Source organism: Aedes aegypti, chromosome 2, assembly GCF_002204515.2.
Source record: "Aedes aegypti strain LVP_AGWG chromosome 2, AaegL5.0 Primary Assembly, whole genome shotgun sequence".
In the NCBI taxonomy this organism is placed as follows: domain Eukaryota; kingdom Metazoa; phylum Arthropoda; class Insecta; order Diptera; family Culicidae; genus Aedes; species Aedes aegypti.
In genome coordinates this window covers 472,528,984-472,549,043 of record NC_035108.1, presented here as the reverse complement: position 1 = coordinate 472,549,043, position 20,060 = coordinate 472,528,984, and the positions used below count along the sequence as shown (strand labels likewise).

The 20,060-nt window shown below is 37.3% G+C and overlaps 1 protein-coding gene across 1 annotated transcript in view; it reads left to right on the top strand.

The window, feature by feature from the left end:
- LOC5567339 (fibronectin type-III domain-containing protein 3a) overlaps positions 1-20,060 on the top strand; it is a 241,878-nt gene that overhangs the window by 64,336 nt on the left and 157,482 nt on the right. Inside the window, exon 2 of the mRNA XM_021848353.1 lies at positions 7,297-8,736. Coding sequence (XP_021704045.1) covers positions 7,989-8,736 — 748 coding nt within the window. The 5' untranslated portion in view covers positions 7,297-7,988. The remainder of the gene's footprint in view (positions 1-7,296; positions 8,737-20,060) is intronic.

Genomic DNA, 20,060 nt, shown 5'->3' with positions numbered 1-20,060 from the left:
TGGGAGATCTTCTGAAATCCTGGACATATTCATTAAAAGTTCCCTTTGGCGGATTTCTAGGGTTGTTGATGATACTGATTCTTGATGAAGCCTTGTCAGGATTACTAATTTGACTAGTCTTTGATCAATTACAAAGTTATTATGAGGCCTCTGACGAGATTTTGTGTAGATAATTCCTAAGGCATTCTTAGAAGGAAATGGGTTGGCTATTTGTTTATATAATTCCAAAAATTCTCTGAACTTCCTATGAATTGGGTCCTAAAATGTTTGATGAATTCTTGTTCTTATTTAATAATAAGAAAGATCATGTTCTTGCGATTATTTTAGCAATTTTTCAAGCTCAAATAACGGATATAACATGTTTAAACTTTAATTTTAAAAATAATTCCAAATATGAACCTTGACACTTTTGATCATGTTTGACGATCACTTTGTCGAAAAAAACGCTACAGGGCTTTTAGTTTTAATCTGAGAGTTTTAACACTAGGGTTGTTCCTATCTGACATTTCGGAAGGGACACGGTAAACAAAATATACAAAATCTCAAAAACCGTATAAAATATTTTTTTTGGACTTACACCAACGAAAACCATTTAAATATTTAGTAAACATGTGTTTCTGGTCTAAGTCTTAGCGTTTGGTACTAAAATTAGGACAGAGCTTTAAGACCCTAATCGAGGGGGTCACGATCTTTTAGATATTTCAATAAATAATAATAATATGTTGAAATCTTAAGCTTTCATTCCATAAAAAAAAAGATTGGAAATCCGTTGAGCTGTTCAAAAGTTATGATTTTTTTCAAACATTAAAAATTTAATGCGCTGAGATCTACAGTGTGTGCCGATGAAAAATGACTGATTTTTTATTATCAAAAAAATATATCTCAAAAACTAAAAAACATACATCGCTGAAAATTTGACAGTAAACTTTCAAGAAAAAATGAGAACAGCAATAGCCCCTTCGGTCCCGAGGCCTTCAAAACACGAAAAAATGGAAACTATTGAGTTTTTCCATGTAAAAAACACATAATTTTTGTGAAATTTTATATTTTTCCTGAAAAGTCAAATTCTCTAGCCTTCATTTCGTCCAAAAAGATTGAAAATCGGTCGAACGGTTCAAAAGTTATAATTATTTTAAAATTAAATTTTTTGCAAAATCGCGATTTTTCTGGTCACCCTATTTTGGAAATGGTCACCCTAATCAAAAAATCCAAAAATACGTGTATCCTTATTTCGGATAAGGAACAAAATAGCAAATTTTCACGGAAATCGGTGACCCATTAGATCGGTTTTTCATGGAATGGCTGAATATACCTAAATGTAGTTTAATTACCTTGTAATAGGCACGTTTTCCGAAAATAAACGGTTCAAAATTCATATACTCAAATTTTGCATATAAACTTAGCACCAGCGGATTGTTTAGTACTGACTTTTCCAACAGTATTGCTTACACCGAAAAAACTGTTAATATTTCTGTGCAAAACTATCCTTATAAAACTATAACTGTTTGAAATCTTGGCACGTGTAAAGCATTCTTAAAAGATATTGCTTTTTGATACCGACCAAATTCGCCAAATGACCCGGATTACGGTAACATTTCATTAGTCCGACAGTAATTGACCAATATACAGTACATTGCATTATACATTTAAAGCTCTTTCGACGTTTAAAAATGATGCTTGAATATTTTGACTCGCAGATCCTTTCCTTATCCCACTAACACAATATCCTTTCCACGGAAACTGTGGATATGCAGAGGTATACTCGGTCTCTAGTAACAATGATTGTCTAACATTCTTTCCCTTCCCTGATAACCGTAAGGACGTGGCCGCCACCGTTATCGACTTTTAAATTATAAGCTTTCGGATTGTGCATTTTCAGAATGGTAGCAAATTGTGTAACTGACATTTTTTCGATATTATATTTAGATACACAATGAATCCTAACCATCTTAGCAAGTGCCTTCAGAATTTATATTTTTCAATGCTTTTTGTTAAATGTCGAATTACAAATGAAATGCTATTGCTTTTTATATTTTCCTACACCACATGTTTTACTTTCAAGAATCCGTCATCGTTCAGTTTAAAACTGAACTTATACGATGAAATTGTGTTCACTGTGTTTCAGTTGAAGAATTGAATATAGTGAATGCATTTTGTTTCAAGTAAACTTTCTTGATTTTGAACGAAAAAAAAAACGCTATTTTCTGCAAAACTGGGCCATAGTGACTAATCTATAAATTGCACTTTACAGCACTCAATGAGATGACGAGAGTTTACATTTTTAAATACAAATTTCCTAATCATGAACTGCACAACTTGTGTCAAAACAATCTATTGGCGATTTTTGTGGCATGATTTAGGAAATCCGCGATTTTCGCGACAGAATTGCAGTCATTCGTGATGTTTGCGCCTGGCCTGGCGAAATTCGCGACTGTTGTAACAGCCCTGATATCGAGTAGCAGGATCTTTTTGTAATCTGTTTTTTAAGTTCTTGGACATCCGGGAAAAATCTGGGAATTTGAAAACTGATTTTGAATGGACACCCTGCTATTACTTGCAATCTACTTCACTGCGAGTAACACATCCACTCTAACAGACAGTTCCCTGTAATTCCGAAAACACTCCTAGATACCAAAAGTCTGTCAAAAGTGTTTCATTCTTCAAGGGAAAATACCAAATTTATTTATGATGATCTTTGTAAACATGGAGAAGGTATCGACCGTGATTGTTTTATAATATTTGTTATACAGTCAACTCTCTCTTACTCGATATTCTGTATCTCGATATTTCCCCTAACTCGATAAAATACGCGGTCCCTTCAATCTAGCATGCTTTGATACCTCTCTAACTCGATGTTCCCTAACTCGATGCTATGGGATGGTACACAAATTATGTCACGCTAAATTTCAACTTTTCTGACCCTCCCCCCCTTTGTCACATTTTTTGTACGAGTCCTCCGAAAATTTTGTAAGGCTTGTCACGCTTTGCTTGGCCCCCTCCCCCTTGTTGCGCGACGTAATCTGTGTATGACCCCTATCTGTCTCAGTTTCACATGTAAGTTTACATCTCGAACTCGATATTTTCATAAAAACTTCAAAATATCTCTCAAATATTAATAACTGTCATGTATTTGAATATTATAACTAAATTGAGAGTAAAATTAAGCGTTACTGTATGAGTGTACGGGACGAAACAAAATGTTCCAATGAACTCAGAAAAAGAGTTTCATACGAGGAAACTCATCAATTTGACGATTTTATCCACCGTGTTTTGCGGGTTTGATGTAATTTGTATGAATAAACGAGTTATTACGTGGTTGTCTGGGACGTCTATCCACCTATACATTTCATCATTTGTAAAAAAATCTTCTACAGAGACTCCCTTTAGGGGCTGTCCATTAATTACGTAAGACAATGTTAGCGGTTTTTCAACCCCCCCTCCCCCCATGGTAAGATTTTTTGTATGAAAACCAAAAATAATTTGTATGGCGCGTAAGAAATCTTCAACCCCCCCCCCCCCTCCCCAAAAGCCCTTACGTAATTAATGGACCACCCCTTACCTTTGAGTTGCGTGACCGATGTAGCTATAACACATATTATGATCTTTATAAATTCATCTGGAAATTTCACTTCATAGAAACTTCACTTTTCCAATTATTTTTCCAAATACGCCTCCAAAGCTTCCCTAACCACTTTATTACTTTCTGAAACAGAAATATTTCAGCGATATTTAGCTAAACTTTCTTGGGGGAGATGTATGCTAGATTTCCATTTAGATTGATGGCAAATTTTAATTGAGATCTTCTTTTCTAGAATCCTAACGGAAATCGAATCGATAATTGAACAATTTCTTGAAAGTTCTATTTGAGAGATCAATGAAAAGTTATTAGTAGATTGCTAGTAAGATTTTTATTGGGTTCTAGAGAAGATACAATACAGATTTTGCTTGAAATTCTTAGTAGATTCGTAGAGGTTAACGAAAAGCTGAGCCAAAAAAAAAAATTGGCATATTTTATGGGAGATCTACTGATATCCTGGATTAAGAATTCCGTTTGGAAGATTTCTGGAGTTATTGATAATACGGATTTTTGATGAAGCCTTGTCTGAATTACTAGTTGGACTAATCAAAGTTCTTATGAGATCCCTGACGAGATTTTGTATGTGTTTCTATATATTTACAGCGAATTCTTCCAATCATCTTCAACAAAGGTCTTGTAAGGTTTTTCATGAATTCATGGCAAGATCTTTGATGGATAAATAAATACCAAGGACGTATAGGTATTCTTGGCCAGGTTAAGTTAAGTTCTTGACGAGATTCGTGACCAAATCTTTGATAGAATGCTTGAAAGAAGCAATTTTTGATTAAATGGGTTAAACAGCTTCATAGAAGAACTATAAAATGGATTTGGAGATATAATTTTTGTTCCAAACATCTCTCCTTGGATTCAACATGAGTTTCACCAGATCAAGAATTCCTCAAGGAACCAGTCACATCTAACGCAAAATTCCATTCTTAGAAGGTAATGGATCGGCTCTTATGAGGAAATCTGCAGCTAACAGAGCACACATTTGTTCATATACTTAATTCCAAAATCTCTCTGAACTTCCTATGAATTCTAGTTAGTGGATGATCTTTAAGATATTTCAGAAAATAATTTATATCTTTTTGTCCAAATCTTTTTTGAAATTTAATCCGTTTTAAGCTTATAGTATTTTAGTAGACTTCATTAAAAATAGTTCACAGATAAGGGGTCATGTACAAATTATGTCACGCTCCAAGGGAGGGAGGGGGTCAAGCCAAGCATGACAAGCCTTACAAAATTTTTGGAGGACTCATACAAAAAGTGTCTCCTAGGATCGTTTTGTCATCAGATTTCAACATAATTTGGGCAACCGAGAAAAATCCGGGAATCTAAAAATCAATTTTGAATGGACACTCTGAAATCGTTATAATTCAACTAGCATAGTTGCCGAACCTGAATAAGGGGCGCTCTTTTGAGAGTTTAAGCGTGAGATACTATTTTCTTCAAAATGTATAAATAGCGGTATCTTTTCCTAAAAAATCTTTTTCTCCTCTTTACAACATGGTTAAGAATGATAACTGTATAGAAAACTTCTACTTCATTATTTCTCAATAGTAGTGGAGTAGAACGACATGCACTAAACAAAGGATACGGATGTACCACAAAAGATCAAACAAAATTGGTCGCAGTAGTTCATCACGAACAGAAACAAAAAAAAAGAAATTCCTGACTGACTGCTGTTTCAAAGATAATCGCAATGGACAATACTTAAGAAGATTTTGAGAATTCCTTGAACTAATCTCTGGTCTTAATTTCTGCAATATATTGGTTGCATTCTATACGATTCCATAAAAAAAACATTGGAGAAAATCAATGGATGAATGATTAAAAGACTTAGAACTTTCTGAAAGAATCTTTGGAGGATTTTCTGAAAGAAATTCCTCTGGAGTAATTTCTGAAGTGAAGATAATTCAATTTAAGGTTGAATTTTTCAAGGTATCATTAATAATAAATCCCTACGTCCTAATCCCACTAATCATTTCTCTAGGAATTGCTCCATAACTTCATGCAAGAATCACTCCTAAAGTGTTTTCCAATCTTTTTTAGAGAATTACTCTTACTCTCATCCGTCCTGATTTAGCAGGACATGTCCTAATGTTGAGATTCTTTTGAGGCGTCCTGATTTATTTTTTCATATTTTATGTTTTGTTCTGCTTTTTCCTGCTTGGTGAACACCAGATGATTCGAATTAGCTAAAACTATCATCACACCAAAACACAGCAAGAAGATATAAATGACATCTATCTAAAAAATCATGTTTATTTTTATGGTTTAGATATTGTCTTCAGTTGCATAGATAGTTTGGGATGCGTTTCACACTGTACCACAACACCTTCAAATTCAATGGATGTTTGACGATTCTAATTTGTGCTAGTTGCAACACAAATGGTATCTTGAAAATCATAAAAATTGTTGCTCATCTTCGTGCAATGTTTTGATGCATCGCAAAGAGGAAATTTCTCCACCTAGTATCTCGTGCTCCACATCATGAGTTTCTGGGGAGATTGTTAACGAATGTTTCTTAGAATCGTGTAGAAAAAACTGTCGGTTTCCAAGGACAATCTTTGACGGATTTCTCCCAAAAACTTTTTTTGTAGCACTCTTTATGAATTCCTCGCGAGATCCTTAGCGAATTCTTACGAGATCTTTATGGAAACTTAGCGGAAGCTATTTTATGAAATTCCTAAAATTATTCTTAGCAGGTTTACTGTACAACCATGACTCGAGGGGTGCTATCGGTATTGCTTAACCTCTGAAAAGGTTTTGGGCCGATTTCTATACTTTTTTATTAGATTCTATGAAATATACTTGGCTATTTTTGACATTCTTAGTTATTACCTAACGAGATCTTGATCCGACATGAGTCATGTTCGGAATTTGAGCTTCAATAAAACGTGCACAGGTAAGTTGTGGAAAGTGTAAAATATCCTGATTTTGAATCTTCAGGAGATGGTCACCCTTCTTTTTTTTGTTCATAGCAGTTATTCGATTATTTCTACACACTATTTTTTCAGAGATCCGTTCAGTTTCTGCGAATATTATAGAAGCTGAACGTTTCGTTGACGATTCTTTGAAGGAATGTTAGAAGAAATCTGTGGAATAATTCGTGAAGGTATTGTTAGGGAAAATTATGGCTGATTTCTTGTTCTGGGCATCACGTCCTCACTGGGATTAAGCCTGCTTCTCAGCTTAGTGTTTAATGAGCACTTCCACAGTTATTAACTGAGAGCTTTCTTTGCCAAAGCTGCCATTTTCGCATTCGTATATCGTGTGGCAGGTACGATGGTACTCTATGCCCATAGAAGTCAAGGAAATTTCCATTACGAAAAGATCCTGGACCGACCGGGAATCGAACTCAGACCTTTGGCATGGCTTTGCTTTGTGGCCGCGGACTCTAATTACTCGGCTGAGGAAGGCCCCTGATGTAGTCTCTGGATTAATTTCTGGAGTTATCTTTAGACAAATTTCTGGTGAAATTCTTCAAGGTATCTATTCTACCGCCAATAATTATGTGACAGTTTCCGAATAAATTGTATTTCTTTGACTGTATCTTCCCCTCAACCTCAGAGCATTCGGGGAAGTACCCATCCAGACGACGACCGGTTCGGCATTGTTTTACTTTCATTTGCTCTACGGCAATTAAAATCAAATAAATCATTGTTTTCTCTTTCTAATCTTTCGTGTTTTTTTTTTCCTTGCCCTATCATCCACAGGTTGTGTGTTTCTGCGTATCAGCTTCGAAGCAGCCGATGGTGAATGTGAACGTGTGTCCAATAGTTAGCGACAAATGCCCAGTATCGTTCCGCTGTCCATCTCCAGAGCATTTGTCCGTATGTGTCCGGCGCGAGTGCACGAGGAACCGTAAGACCCCTTGATAATAATACAGTAAAAATACCAACAATCTTCTTGGTCAATCGTCGTCAAGTCGTTGTGTATTGTCAGGCGGAAAATGTGCGTAATTGGTTCGTTTGCTAATTGATGGGACACAGCCAAATGACGACAGCAGCAGACGGAGCAACAACAGCAGTCGTCGATATCAACCGGCTCCGGGGGAACAGTGTCCCCGAAGTCACGCGTTGCCAATAGTGCTGTTCAGTTCAGAAAATCCGTCTCGAACGGCGGTTGGCGGTGTTTGAAGTGTTTGTAGATCTCCCAATTTGACCGGTGATTACGTGTTAGAATAATTGTAGTATTTTCTGGTTATCGGATCGAGCAGTGTGTAAAACGTTGATTTTGTTTCGTTTTCGTTTCAAACCTAAGTGCAATCGTGATAATCGAAAGAAACAGTTTTGGTTGACCAATTGGCCGCGAGCGACAAAGTTAAAAAAGGGAAGACATAATTGAAACTACGGGCCGAATCTTTGGTGGTGGTGTGGGTGCCTCCTCCCAAAAAAATATATTTTCGATGGTAAAGGCACCTGTGTTACCCTCTGTGCCACAGCAGCAGCAGACATACAATCAGAAGGAGGTCATCGGTCAACAGCATCAGCAGCAGCCGGTGCCACAGCAGCAACATTTTCATCAATTTTCATTTCCACCCCCGACCACGCAATACTTCCAAATAGGTTCGGTGAAGAAACATCGTCGTCCGCAGATGGCGACGGAACCACCGGGTGGAGGTGGCGGAGGTGGAAGTGGTGTAGTATCGGTAACACCGACCCCGACTACTACGACCACTGCCGCCATCGCAGTTGTGGCCCCAACTGCTCGCACTGTTCCTGTTCCGGTATCGGCTGCTGCATCCTCATCAGCTAATGGAGGAGGAGTGGGTGCAACGCAAATCCTGTCCATACAACAGGCCGGCGCGAATCAACGGATTCAACCGATGCACCATATCCACCACCACCATCACCATCAGCTGATCAATGGGATAGCTACGGTGGCCACGGCTAGTGCGGCGGCAGGAGCTGCGGCCACCATTGCCGCTGCTACTGGTGGTCCGATGCCGGCAAATGCAGCGGCGGCCGCGGCAGCTAATGCCGCAGCGTGGCCGATCGTGGAACCTGTGTTTCACTTTGGGCCCGGGTTCGAACCCCATTCGCGGCCTTACTGTCCAGCACACCCACAGCCTTCTGAGCACGTGGTGCTCTTCCACGTCAGTCCGGGTGTATCGGTGACATTCCAGATTGGCAACACTCGTGAAATCATTCGAGGTAAGTTCTATGTTTCAGGTTTGAATAAGTATAAAATTAGTCAATTTTGTATTAGCAAGCAGATGAATATGGAAGCCACTTAGTTTAAATGCGTAATTTTCGGCTTCGCCACAATTAGGACTTGTGGGAGAGACTTGGCCTCTATTTTAATGCCACTCTCTAAAAAGTCTCCTTTTAATGGAATGTCTCTGTTTTAACAGGGTGTCTACTACCAGGGTCCGTATACTTGATTAAAATCTTGATATCTTACGCAGTATAATCCAGCTTGAGCATCACTGATATAGAATGTTGGATCGTTTCTTAAAAAGTCCAACGTCATACAGAGTATCTATCGTATTCATTGAAGCGTGCATCGACCTTATTGAGGATAAGGTATAGTGTAAATCCTGTTCTTGTGAGTCATTTATTGCTGTAGGTATTGTCAAAGTTATGGATTATATATTGACACTTATGGAATATACTTGAAAACGAATCTACTTGTCATTGCACAATACAAATACCTAACAGTGAGCTGAACAGTAAGCTGAAGTTTTTGTTCCTTTTATGACAATACTGCTTTGTTCAAACGAGCTTTTCCAAATCTGAAGAAAACATACTTACCATGCCCACACAGTTACGGATCACCCACAGTGACGGATCATTTTGGCGTTCAACATCGGATAACTCGCTCAAATCATAAACGTTGACCTAAAACATATTTTTCCCATGTTATACTATTTGTCTTCTACCATTTGTAATGTTAAGCACAACATTCAACCGCTAAATAACGGTGTATTTGACAAATGTTTAGTTGATACCACACAGCTATCATTATATGGTCGTTTTCTGTAAGAAGTGCCGTCAGCATTCATAAGCACCCACAGGTGGTAAAATTTTAATGTTATACTATAAAACATGCTCGTTCGTTTCGATTTAGTGTGAATTTATCTTTGGAAAACATTTTTCTCGATTGTTGATTCTAAATACCGAATATTAGCACTTCTAACTAGTGATCCATAATATGGACCAGGAAATGATTGTTTACCACGGTTATGGATCACTTCTAAATAATGTAGATTTCTGCCATTTTAAGCATTGGATTCGACATTTTCAGATCATAGCACTAAGGATAAAACTAATAAAACAACAAGGTTTGTAAATTTCATTTTTTATCAGACAAAAATGGGTGGAAAACTTGGTGTGGAGCGAAAACAGTACATGTCTCACTTACTACAATGCAGTATCACAACAAAAATGGCATTTTACCCTTGTTTGCTCTAACACTGCTATTTTTGCAGTAATATGTGACATATTGATAACTTTCGCCAAATCATGGAATACAGATGCATTGAGTTAAAAATCTCTTGATTTTGCGCACTGATCTGTAATATGTCACAATTTGATCCATAATATGAAAATTGATCCATAATATGGTTTTCAGAAACCGATACATTTTTTTTTATTTTTATGCAATCCTATGTAAATATTATTTTTTTTTTTGTATGGTATTCAGTTGGAGCTGCCTGACAGCTTAACTTGTCAAGGCTGAACCCTCGGTCTGGCTTTTGCCAAGTTTCCCCTCTACCAGGACCAATACTCAGACGGACTAGGCAATGGCGCCCACATGAACACTGTTTTTATTAGTATTGTGACGTGGTAGTTTTTGAAAAGTACCCATATTCCCTTGCTTCTGAGAAAAGGAAGCATTGTGAAAATCAGCAGCTCCATCACAATTTGTTTGAAATAGTTGTGTAGTAGTGTCATTACTAATACTGTCTAGTCGAAATGGTTTTGAATAATTTGTCATTCAAGTGCTATTCTGATTAAGATTAGAGTCTTAAATGTCAATTGTCGTCAAGTTTTAACAAAATTAGGCTGTTTAGTAGTAGTTCATATATCCTTAAAGAAAAAAGTCGCTTTCCTTGTATGTTCAATAATTTTTCGAAACTAGCAAGTGTACCCTAATGATCGATCTCAGCGTCTTACTTTCCATAGTCATTTTATAGTGAATATTGAAGAGTAAAGTTACCTTAGGCTTCTATTACAGTCTCCTACATGATTCACTTTTCGGTGGCAAATGCAATGCTTCACAACGCCTACTTTCTACTTGTAAATTTTGCGAAAATGAAGCTGGAATTAGATTATTTATACCGCTGTTACAAAAGAGGTATTTCTTATTATGGCAATGTAAAAACCATGTTAAAATAAGATTGTCGCCACTTATTTCTACTTAGTGAATCTACTAGTCATTTTCCTAAGAGTTCCTATTGAATTCCCTACGTCGTATATGATAACGATGTATCTAACTAGCTAATAGTAAGAGTGGCTACGGATCATTTTGGTTAGCAAAAGGCAAACTGAACGTCACCAATAGTATTAATGTCCACTTCGAATAGATTAATTATTTGAAATGGGCATCAATTCTATCAATGACGCAGAATGTCCGTTGGATCACATCCGAGATATTATTGCGTCTATGCCATATGAATTATGACGCGGCTTTAAGCAAAAAGTGCCAAAATGTGATACCACCACTACAGGTTACGCCTTTGGTTTCCATCATATGGGCTAATGGATTATGCCCTCCCATCGCGGCAAGGTCGCATAACCAAGGGGAGGGATTTTTTTTTATTTTTATGCAATCCTATGTAAATATTGCACTCAAAACAGTTTACTAACCGAAGTTCCAATTTGAAACGATTCAATTTGTGCTTTTAAATTACAATTTTACGTTTTCCATGTCGTTTTATTGATTTTTAAAGGTTGGACTCCACACTATTTGATCCATAACTGTGGGGTCATGGTATATTAACTATTTCACCTACCGGCATACTCAAGTGGTAATACAGCGTGAATGCCTGAGTAAAGATGTTGGAACTCTAGTTGAGATACTCATAGAGATTAATGAGTTCGTGAAACGTTGCGAACATACGACTATCCAAAATTAAATAAGCGCGTAAGGTACTCCTAAAAGTTAGTGATATTTGGGGAAATATCGGAGGAAATTGAGCTCTGAAATGCGGTAAGCGTGAAGCTGGCTTGCTTTTCAAATGACTAAATGAAAAGACATAATAATATTTACAAAAATTATAAATTTTAATGGCATTCGAAAATGTTGCCAAAAACGGATTCACTCATTCGGGAGGGGAGTGATTCAAAAATGGAGCATGCCAAAAACGAAATCCCACTGTACAAGAATTTGTTTTTCCGATTTTGTGATTTTTTGTGTCGTTATATTCTATATCTCGATAATTCTACATTCAAACCTCAATGAGTCGATATTGGAAGGAACCATCGACTCATGGAAATATCGAGTCATGGGACAAAAATGCTTTGGAAAGCTGTTTGAGGGGACCATCATAGCTACCATGAAATTTTGATTCTAGTATGGTTCCATGAGTCGATATCGAGTCATGGAACATGGACTCATGGAGGTTTCACTGTATAAATCAGTAGTCTCTTGAACATCGAGTTTTGGAGAGTCGTTTTTATGCGACATATCAAAATTTGAAGAATTTCATAAAATAAATTAGCTGAGGTAAACTTAGCAGTCTTGGATACTTGGTGGCCATATAATAGATTCCGGAGGCTCCAAGGATCCCGATTATGTGGCCAATTTACAGGCTAACCATGTTCAATAAAGGTACATGGGATAGGAAAAATTATTGAGATAGGCAAAATTTCGCCTTAAATTCAAATGCTTATAACCTTATGGAAAATTGATTAAATTGGATGCATCTGGAAGAAGTCGACCACAAATTTGTTCTAGTTTCAGGAACTTGCTTGGCCAATGGCCATGTATATTGGCAACCGGACGCCGGAGATGTTCCCAGTTCCCCGAGGTCATGTCCAAATGGCATTTTTCATGTGGCTTGATATTTTCGTGCTGTGTGAGGTTATACAGAAGTTTACTATTTTCCTAGAAACTAGAACTAATGGGAAGTTGAATACCGGCGGACGCAATCATATTCGTTGGAAATCTTCCGATATATGACAATTTCCGTGAAACTGATTACGGAAAATATAGTCAGTCATGTTTGTATTTCCAATCATATAAATATTATCCGGAGCTAGCTATATACAAGTGGGCATCGAACTTTGAAATGATGTGTCTAGCAGTATATTTAGAACCATCAGATGCACTGATCATTCTATAGTAGGTTCCAGGTGTCCAGGGGCAGTGGCCGATAAGGAACATATCTGGAACAATATCAATATGGGCATCAAACTTCAAGGTTTTCAAAGCTGATGATTCCTGAACCATTTTCACTACCACCGGCTGCCACGACCATTGTATAGTTGGCTCCAGGTGCCCAATCCAAAACATGTCCGAAAACACATCAATATGGGTATGAAACATCAAGATTTTTTAAGTTGATGCTTCTGGAAGTATTTACAAAGCAACTTATTTCTTTAACCATTGTATAGTATGTTCCGGATGCCTTGGGGGAAGTGGCCAATTAGGAATTTGTCTGGAATCATATCAATATGGGTATCAAACTTCAAAATTTTTTAAGGTGAGCATTTCCAAAATCACAGCCTGCTAGACCACTTTATAGCAGGTTCCAAGAGCCCCAGGGGATGTGGCCATTTTCCGAATTGGAAATTTGTGTAGAAGCTTCTGGAATCTACTATAGAATGGTTATTATGGATTAAAGTGGTCACATGGAACCAACTGTTCATGGTAGACGGTGATTCTAAAACTGCTTTCGGAAGCATGAATTGTGTTTTCTGAAGCATCACCTTCTAAAATATTGATACCTAATACTTATATTTGGCCACATTCCTCGGGTCATATGAAACCTACTATATATTGATCATGGTTCTGAAATACCTTTGGAAGTTTGATGCTCATATTCCTAATTGACCACTTCCCCCAGGGCACCCGGAACCTACTATAGAGTAGTCAGTGCGTTTAAAAGTTCTGAATATGCTGCTGGGAGCATCATCTTGAAGCTTGATGCTTACATGGATAAAGCTCCGGAAAATATATACATGATTGGAAATACATGACTGACCATATTTTCCGGAACAAGTTTTACGGAAATGGTCATATTTCGGAAGATTTCCAACGAATCCGTATGCGTCCGCTGGCATTTAACTTTCTATAAGTTCTAGTTTCTAGGGAAAATGTAAACATCTATACGACTTCACACCACACAAAAATAACAAGCGACATAAAAAATGTCATTTGGCAATGACCTCAGGGAACCGGGAACATCTCCGGCGCTCGGTGCCAATATACATGGCCAAGCGAATTCCAAACTTGCTTGGCCATGCAAACTAGACCAAATTTGCGGTCGACTGCTATCAGATGCATCCAATTCAATATTTTTTTTTGATAAAGTTATAAGCATTTGAAATTAAGCAAAATGTTGCCTATCTACTGAGTCGACGGTTTTGCGACGAACCATGTTTTAGGTATGGTATGCGAAACAGGCTACGATGGGGGCGGTGGTGTCAAAATTGGCACGCAATTTATGAGTGGTGCCAAATTTTGATATGTCGCATGACTGGATTGTACACAATCCGTAAACTGGCTACTCTGGAACCAAATCCGTGGCCACAGAGTGTCCGTTTTGGCTTAGGACAGCTAATATTACCTGACGTGTTTTTTTACACCAAATTCTGTAAATTTTGATATGTCGCATAGCTAGATTGTACATAAACCGTTAACTGGTCTTTTTACCGGAACCTTTGGAACCGGTTCTGTGACTACAGGGTGGCCATTTTGGCTTAAGACAGCTAGGATTACCTGAAGTGTATTTTACAAGAAAATATGCAAATTTTGATGTGTCGCATGGCTAGATTGTACATAATCCGTAAGCTGGCCAGCTTACCGGGGCCTCTGGAACCGATTCCGTGGCCACAGGGTGGTCATTTTGGCTCAGGATAGCTATTATTGCTTGAAGTTTTTTTTCATGAAATTCTGCAAATTTTGATATGTCACATGGCTGGGTTGTACATAATTCGAAAATTGGCAAATGATTGATAGTAGCAATAATTTCAGTTCTGATAGGAAGCTTCTACATATGCATCCATTTGTAAACCAATACAGATAAATTTCACGACCCCTATCGTGAAAAGCATGCCCTTACAAAAATGGTAAAACCTTGATCTGTTCGGCGTCGATTCTGAGCGGCCAAACCAGGTCAATCCTTGTGTCCGGCCCAGATTCGGAAAATTTATGAACTAACGATTATTTTGAGTATAAAAACATTGAAATTTGGTTGAAAAATACCTGCGATATTACTGTGCCAAATCCGGGTCAATATGACCCGGAATGCCTTAAGTGTAACTTTTTTTGAATGCAACAGGAAGGTTAAAATAAAATAGCTTTAAAATGAAGAATCTATTGTTGTAATAATAAGCCTTGGAATGCAGAAACATCTACACACACAAAAAATCTTAGATTTACACGTAACGTTATTTTAGCCTCAATCATGCAAAGCCGTTTCTTATGTATTATTCAATGATAAAACCTATAAACACATCTATCAAATACTACATTGTTACCAAAATCCTTGATATTGAACGCGAAACGTCTTCTCTCGAAGCATGTTGCATGCGGAACGGCTCGGTTTACATGATTTTCACGCTGAAAATTCAATCATAAATGATGCACGTGGAATGACAAGCCGTCGATCCATCCATGTGCATTATTTTTGACAGAATATTCAGCGTAGAATCATGTAAACTGAGCATTCTTGTTTGCAATTACACTTTCAAGATGCAAGAAAGCATGCAATATTGGCAAATGCTGGATGTATCATGAAATGTTTCAGTTTCACTCAAGATTGCAAGCATTTTTGAATGCAATGAGACAGTTCATATTAATTATCGTTGAATGTTCAGTTGCAACCCGTTTTACATGATTATTTTAGAATTTTTTGCTGTGTAGTTCGTTGTGCTACAAAAGGGCTAGATATAAGAAGGAGCTTGGAACTCTTCGCGAACCGCACAAAATGAGGTGGCGAGCCGTACGCTAGGCAGGCCTGCTTTGAAGTCTCTTTTTTGAAGCCATTTCAATTAAAGTCAATTGTTCAACTATTATGAACTAAATTTTCGGGAAAAAATTATGAATCGACCTTTTTTTTAATTTGGGCTAAATTTTAGTTTTTGTTTTGAAAGTTAGGTCATCGCCAGAACAACTTCATGTCAGTCTCAAAATATTATCTTGTGTTATGTTTTCTTGTGAAAAAAGTTTGGAAAAAAGATAATCGTTCATAGAGTTCCACGTAATTTGTAATAGTATCTAAGGTATTATTAGTATGGTGTAAGTTCATTGTTATAAAACCAAAGGTTAAATGTTTAGTTTCTTTTCGAATATCTCGTGCATTCTCTTTTAATATAATTGTTTATACCTTGTGGTAAACAATTAGATGTTTATATATTGTATTGTCGAATACTACGTTTCAAAATATGAGTTATTATTATTCCCTTTGTCTTCGAAATTAGCGCTTTAAAATTATACAAAATCTATAATAAAGGTATTTAACACTAAAACGCAAAACAAAGAATAATAATAATAATTAATAATTAATAATTAATCGGCAAAAAAAAATCACTGTGCAATGTCAAGTGAATCATGAAAGTGTCCAAGTAATTTTGATTGAAATATTAGAGGCTTAGGCTTAGTGCTAACTACTTTTACATCATAACTCAGAAGAACAGCCTATTAAACCTATTGTCTTTATACTAAATGTCTATTCGGCCAAACATACCTCCCATTAAATTTACTGATGGAAAAGTTAAATGTCCCTCAGGCTTATGTCAACCATTTGTTCTCTTTTAGTCGGCGTTCGAGGGACGCGTCTATGATATATTGGTTTTAAGCAGTATTTCAACCATATTCGATCTTCTATCATTATTACTAACTTGAAATATTGATGAATGTCCAAGTATTATATTTTCCGTAATCTTGATCTAATTTTGATTTCCTAAGTGTTCTAAATTCTTATTGATATTGAAATATTAAAGTATAAGACACACAATTTTGCTAAGATTGTAAATCTGTTAAAAAAATTGTAAGAGATTTAAAAAATTGTGGAAGTACAATAAAAATTTCCAAATATGGTACTCAACTTGACTTACTACATGCAGTAGATCATATTGAATATTCCTTATCATATTGCATATCGATCGTGAAACTGTGTAATAGAATTGAAATAAAAGTGATTGCGTTCAAGTTGTTCAAGTCACTTTATGTCACTTTTTCAAGAATCGAAAGTCACAAATCTGGTCACTAAAATCACTTTTTTCGGTACAACTTTTTGCTACCAGCCCCGTATCTCGAAATTTCACCAACATTTCATCCACGATTATGCCTGCAGTTCTTCAAAATTTTATTTGAGTTTTTACACCAGCAAATACAACAGAAATTAGGTATTCCGATCACTTCTACGCCGTTTTCTCTAGGGGTTCTGTTCAATGTTTTTCAAGAAATAACGCATTACGCGTGGTAAAGACGGATAAAGTATGGGTGAAATTAGCAAGCGCTAGGAGTTTTTGAACCTAAGCTTAGTTTTATCAACTATTTATGTTGAATTAAGAAGAATACAATGTAGTTAATTCATTAGTATAAATCTGTTTCAACCTTCGGGCACGCAGTACCCACTCAGACGCGAAAGATTTTTCTTTCCTTTACACAAATAACTTAAAGCCACTCTTGTTGATCGGTATTATCGATATTGTTGCTTATAATTACGCCTGTCTGGCAGGCAGTTCATTGTACATTTTACGGCACTACAGAGCCAGACACGTTTCCACATCTTGCCTGCCTGAATGATGGTGCAAGCAAGGAAATGCAATCATATTGCTCAAGTCCGACGCACCGTTTGTTGTAATGTGGCCCGTCGTCCCAATCCGTAGAAAAGTATGATTGGTCTCTCTGTCATCCACGGGTGCGAGAAGGCGCAAAGCCGCGACGGATAGACACAGGCCAGAGGATTGGGTGACGCGAATACTAAGCTCCGCCGTTGTGGTTCAGCTTGCATATACACTCCCGTGCGAAAGTATGGGGTAACCTTCTAAAATGCAAAAGTGTTATCTCTGGGATTACACTTACAAATTGAACTCTATATGGCTCATTCAAAAGGCCATGAGTTATTCTTCCTTTGAAGATTTTTTTACAAACACATTTTATGAATTTTACTAGAAGTTGCGACATAAAAAATACACTGAAAAGAATGTCTTATTTTCTCAGTAATAGATCGCCCAAAATCGTCTTAGGTAGGTCAAATTCTTGCACGATGACTTAAATAACTGTTGTAATGATTTTGAAAAATAATCAGATTTTTTCGCCAATATTTTGCTCTTTAAAAATAATGTGATTACGGTTCTAAAGTCGTATCGGTTTAAAATTTGGTCGATCCAAGCTGAGAAAAAATGCCATGTTTATTTAGTCTAATTTTTGAAAAATGTTACAATTTTAAGTAAAAAACTCAAAAAAATGTTTCGTCAAAAGAGTAACTCATTGCCTTTCTAATAAGAGTTGTTCCATAGATATGGACAAACCTTTTTTGTATGATCTTAAGGGGTGACGCCGAACTTTTGCACGGGAGTGTACATAGGCGAACATGAAAAATGATCCCGTCTCGTCGGATGCTGAGAAAACTGCAGACAGACACTCTCCGCGCCGAGTTTACGCGTCGTCGGTTGAAACAAACTGAAGGTCGAATATATTAATATTTCGGTTAAATAAGTTGCTGATAGGACACATTGTTTATTCACATGTTCACTTCCAGCCGAGAGCTGACAGTGTCTAGCCATGGAGATATTATCGACTTTTCCTCGGTGACAATCGCTTTCTTTTGCTTATTACATTCCACGTGGTGAAGAAGGGAGAAAAACTACACAGAACAACGGTTTCACAGCATGCAATTTTTATTGTCAACAGATTACATGTACAGTGAAACCTCCATAAGTCGATATTGAAGGGACCAACGACTCATGAAAATATCGAGTCATGGAACAGCAATCTTTTGGAAAGCTGCTTCTAGGGACCATCATAGTAACCATGAAATTTTGCTCTTAGTATGGTTCCATGAGTCGATATCGAGTCATGGAACATCGACTCATGGAGGTATCACTGTAATTGATTTAAAAATCGAATAAGATTCGTATTTCTTGATAAAAAATAAATTCCACGTTCCACGTATTGATTTAGAAGCTTTCGATTTCCAATAGTAAATGTTAGTTTTCTTAAAAATTGTCCTGGTTGCGACTGAATGTCTTAAAAATAGGAAATTTAGGGATCTCAACAGCTGAACAGAAGCTAAAAAGAGACCAAAAAGAAACCAGGAGACAAGAATTTCTCAAAGAGCCCACCCGACATTTCTCCATGGATATTTCCAGGGTGGCCACCGAACCGGGAAAAACGGGAAAAGCGGGAAAAAGACGGGAATTTGAATCCATCGGGAAAAAGAAATTAGAAACCGGGAATTTGAGATGGTCACCGAGAAAATCATTTTGAACGAACATCTTTAAGCTCTCAATCTATAAAACACTGAAAATGTAGAAAGTTGTTATGGTTGATGATATTGCTATTAGAGATGGTCGGGTCTCGGGTTTTCAAACCCGAAACCCGACCCGAACCCGAACCCGACGGGTTCGGGTCGGGTTCGGGTTTGAAACTTTTTATTTTTTCGGGTTCGGGTTCGGGTCGGGTTTGAAGGTTAAAAAAATATCGGGTACGGGTCGGGTTCGGGCTTGAAAAAAATCGGGTTTTGCCGGGTTTGGGTCGGGTTTGGGGATAATTGTTCACAAAGTAACAACCGGAAAGCTTCCCTATGCATCAGAACCGATGAATTTATCATCTTTTCGAACTCGGGTTCTATTCGGGTTTTTCTTAGAAAACTTTCTCGGGTTTCGGGTCGGGTTCGGGTTTGAACAGCGAAAATTTTTCGGGTTCGGGTCGGGTCCGGGTTTGCTTTTAAATTTTTGTCTCGGGTTCGGGTCGGGTCCGGGTTTAAAGGAATAAATTAAGTCGGGTACGGGTCGGGTTCGGGTTTGAAAAATGTGAAACCCGACCATCTCTAATTGCTATCAAGCATCTGTAATTTTGGACAAATAACTTTCGAACATTAATGATTCAATTTATTGTAGAAATAGTCTAATTTGCACCACTATACTTCTTAGAACCCTGGCCACGATCACAGGGTTTGACGGTGCCAAAGTAGAAGGTGCACCATAATAATACCCGTCTGTGAAACATATCACCTTCCCAATACTTTGGCACACCTCTAACGGTTCATGATTTATGCATTCAGGCGGAGGATCTGTTAATATGTTTCGGCATATTATCAGGTCCTCTTCGAACGGAGGGACCGCCAGGGCTCATTAGT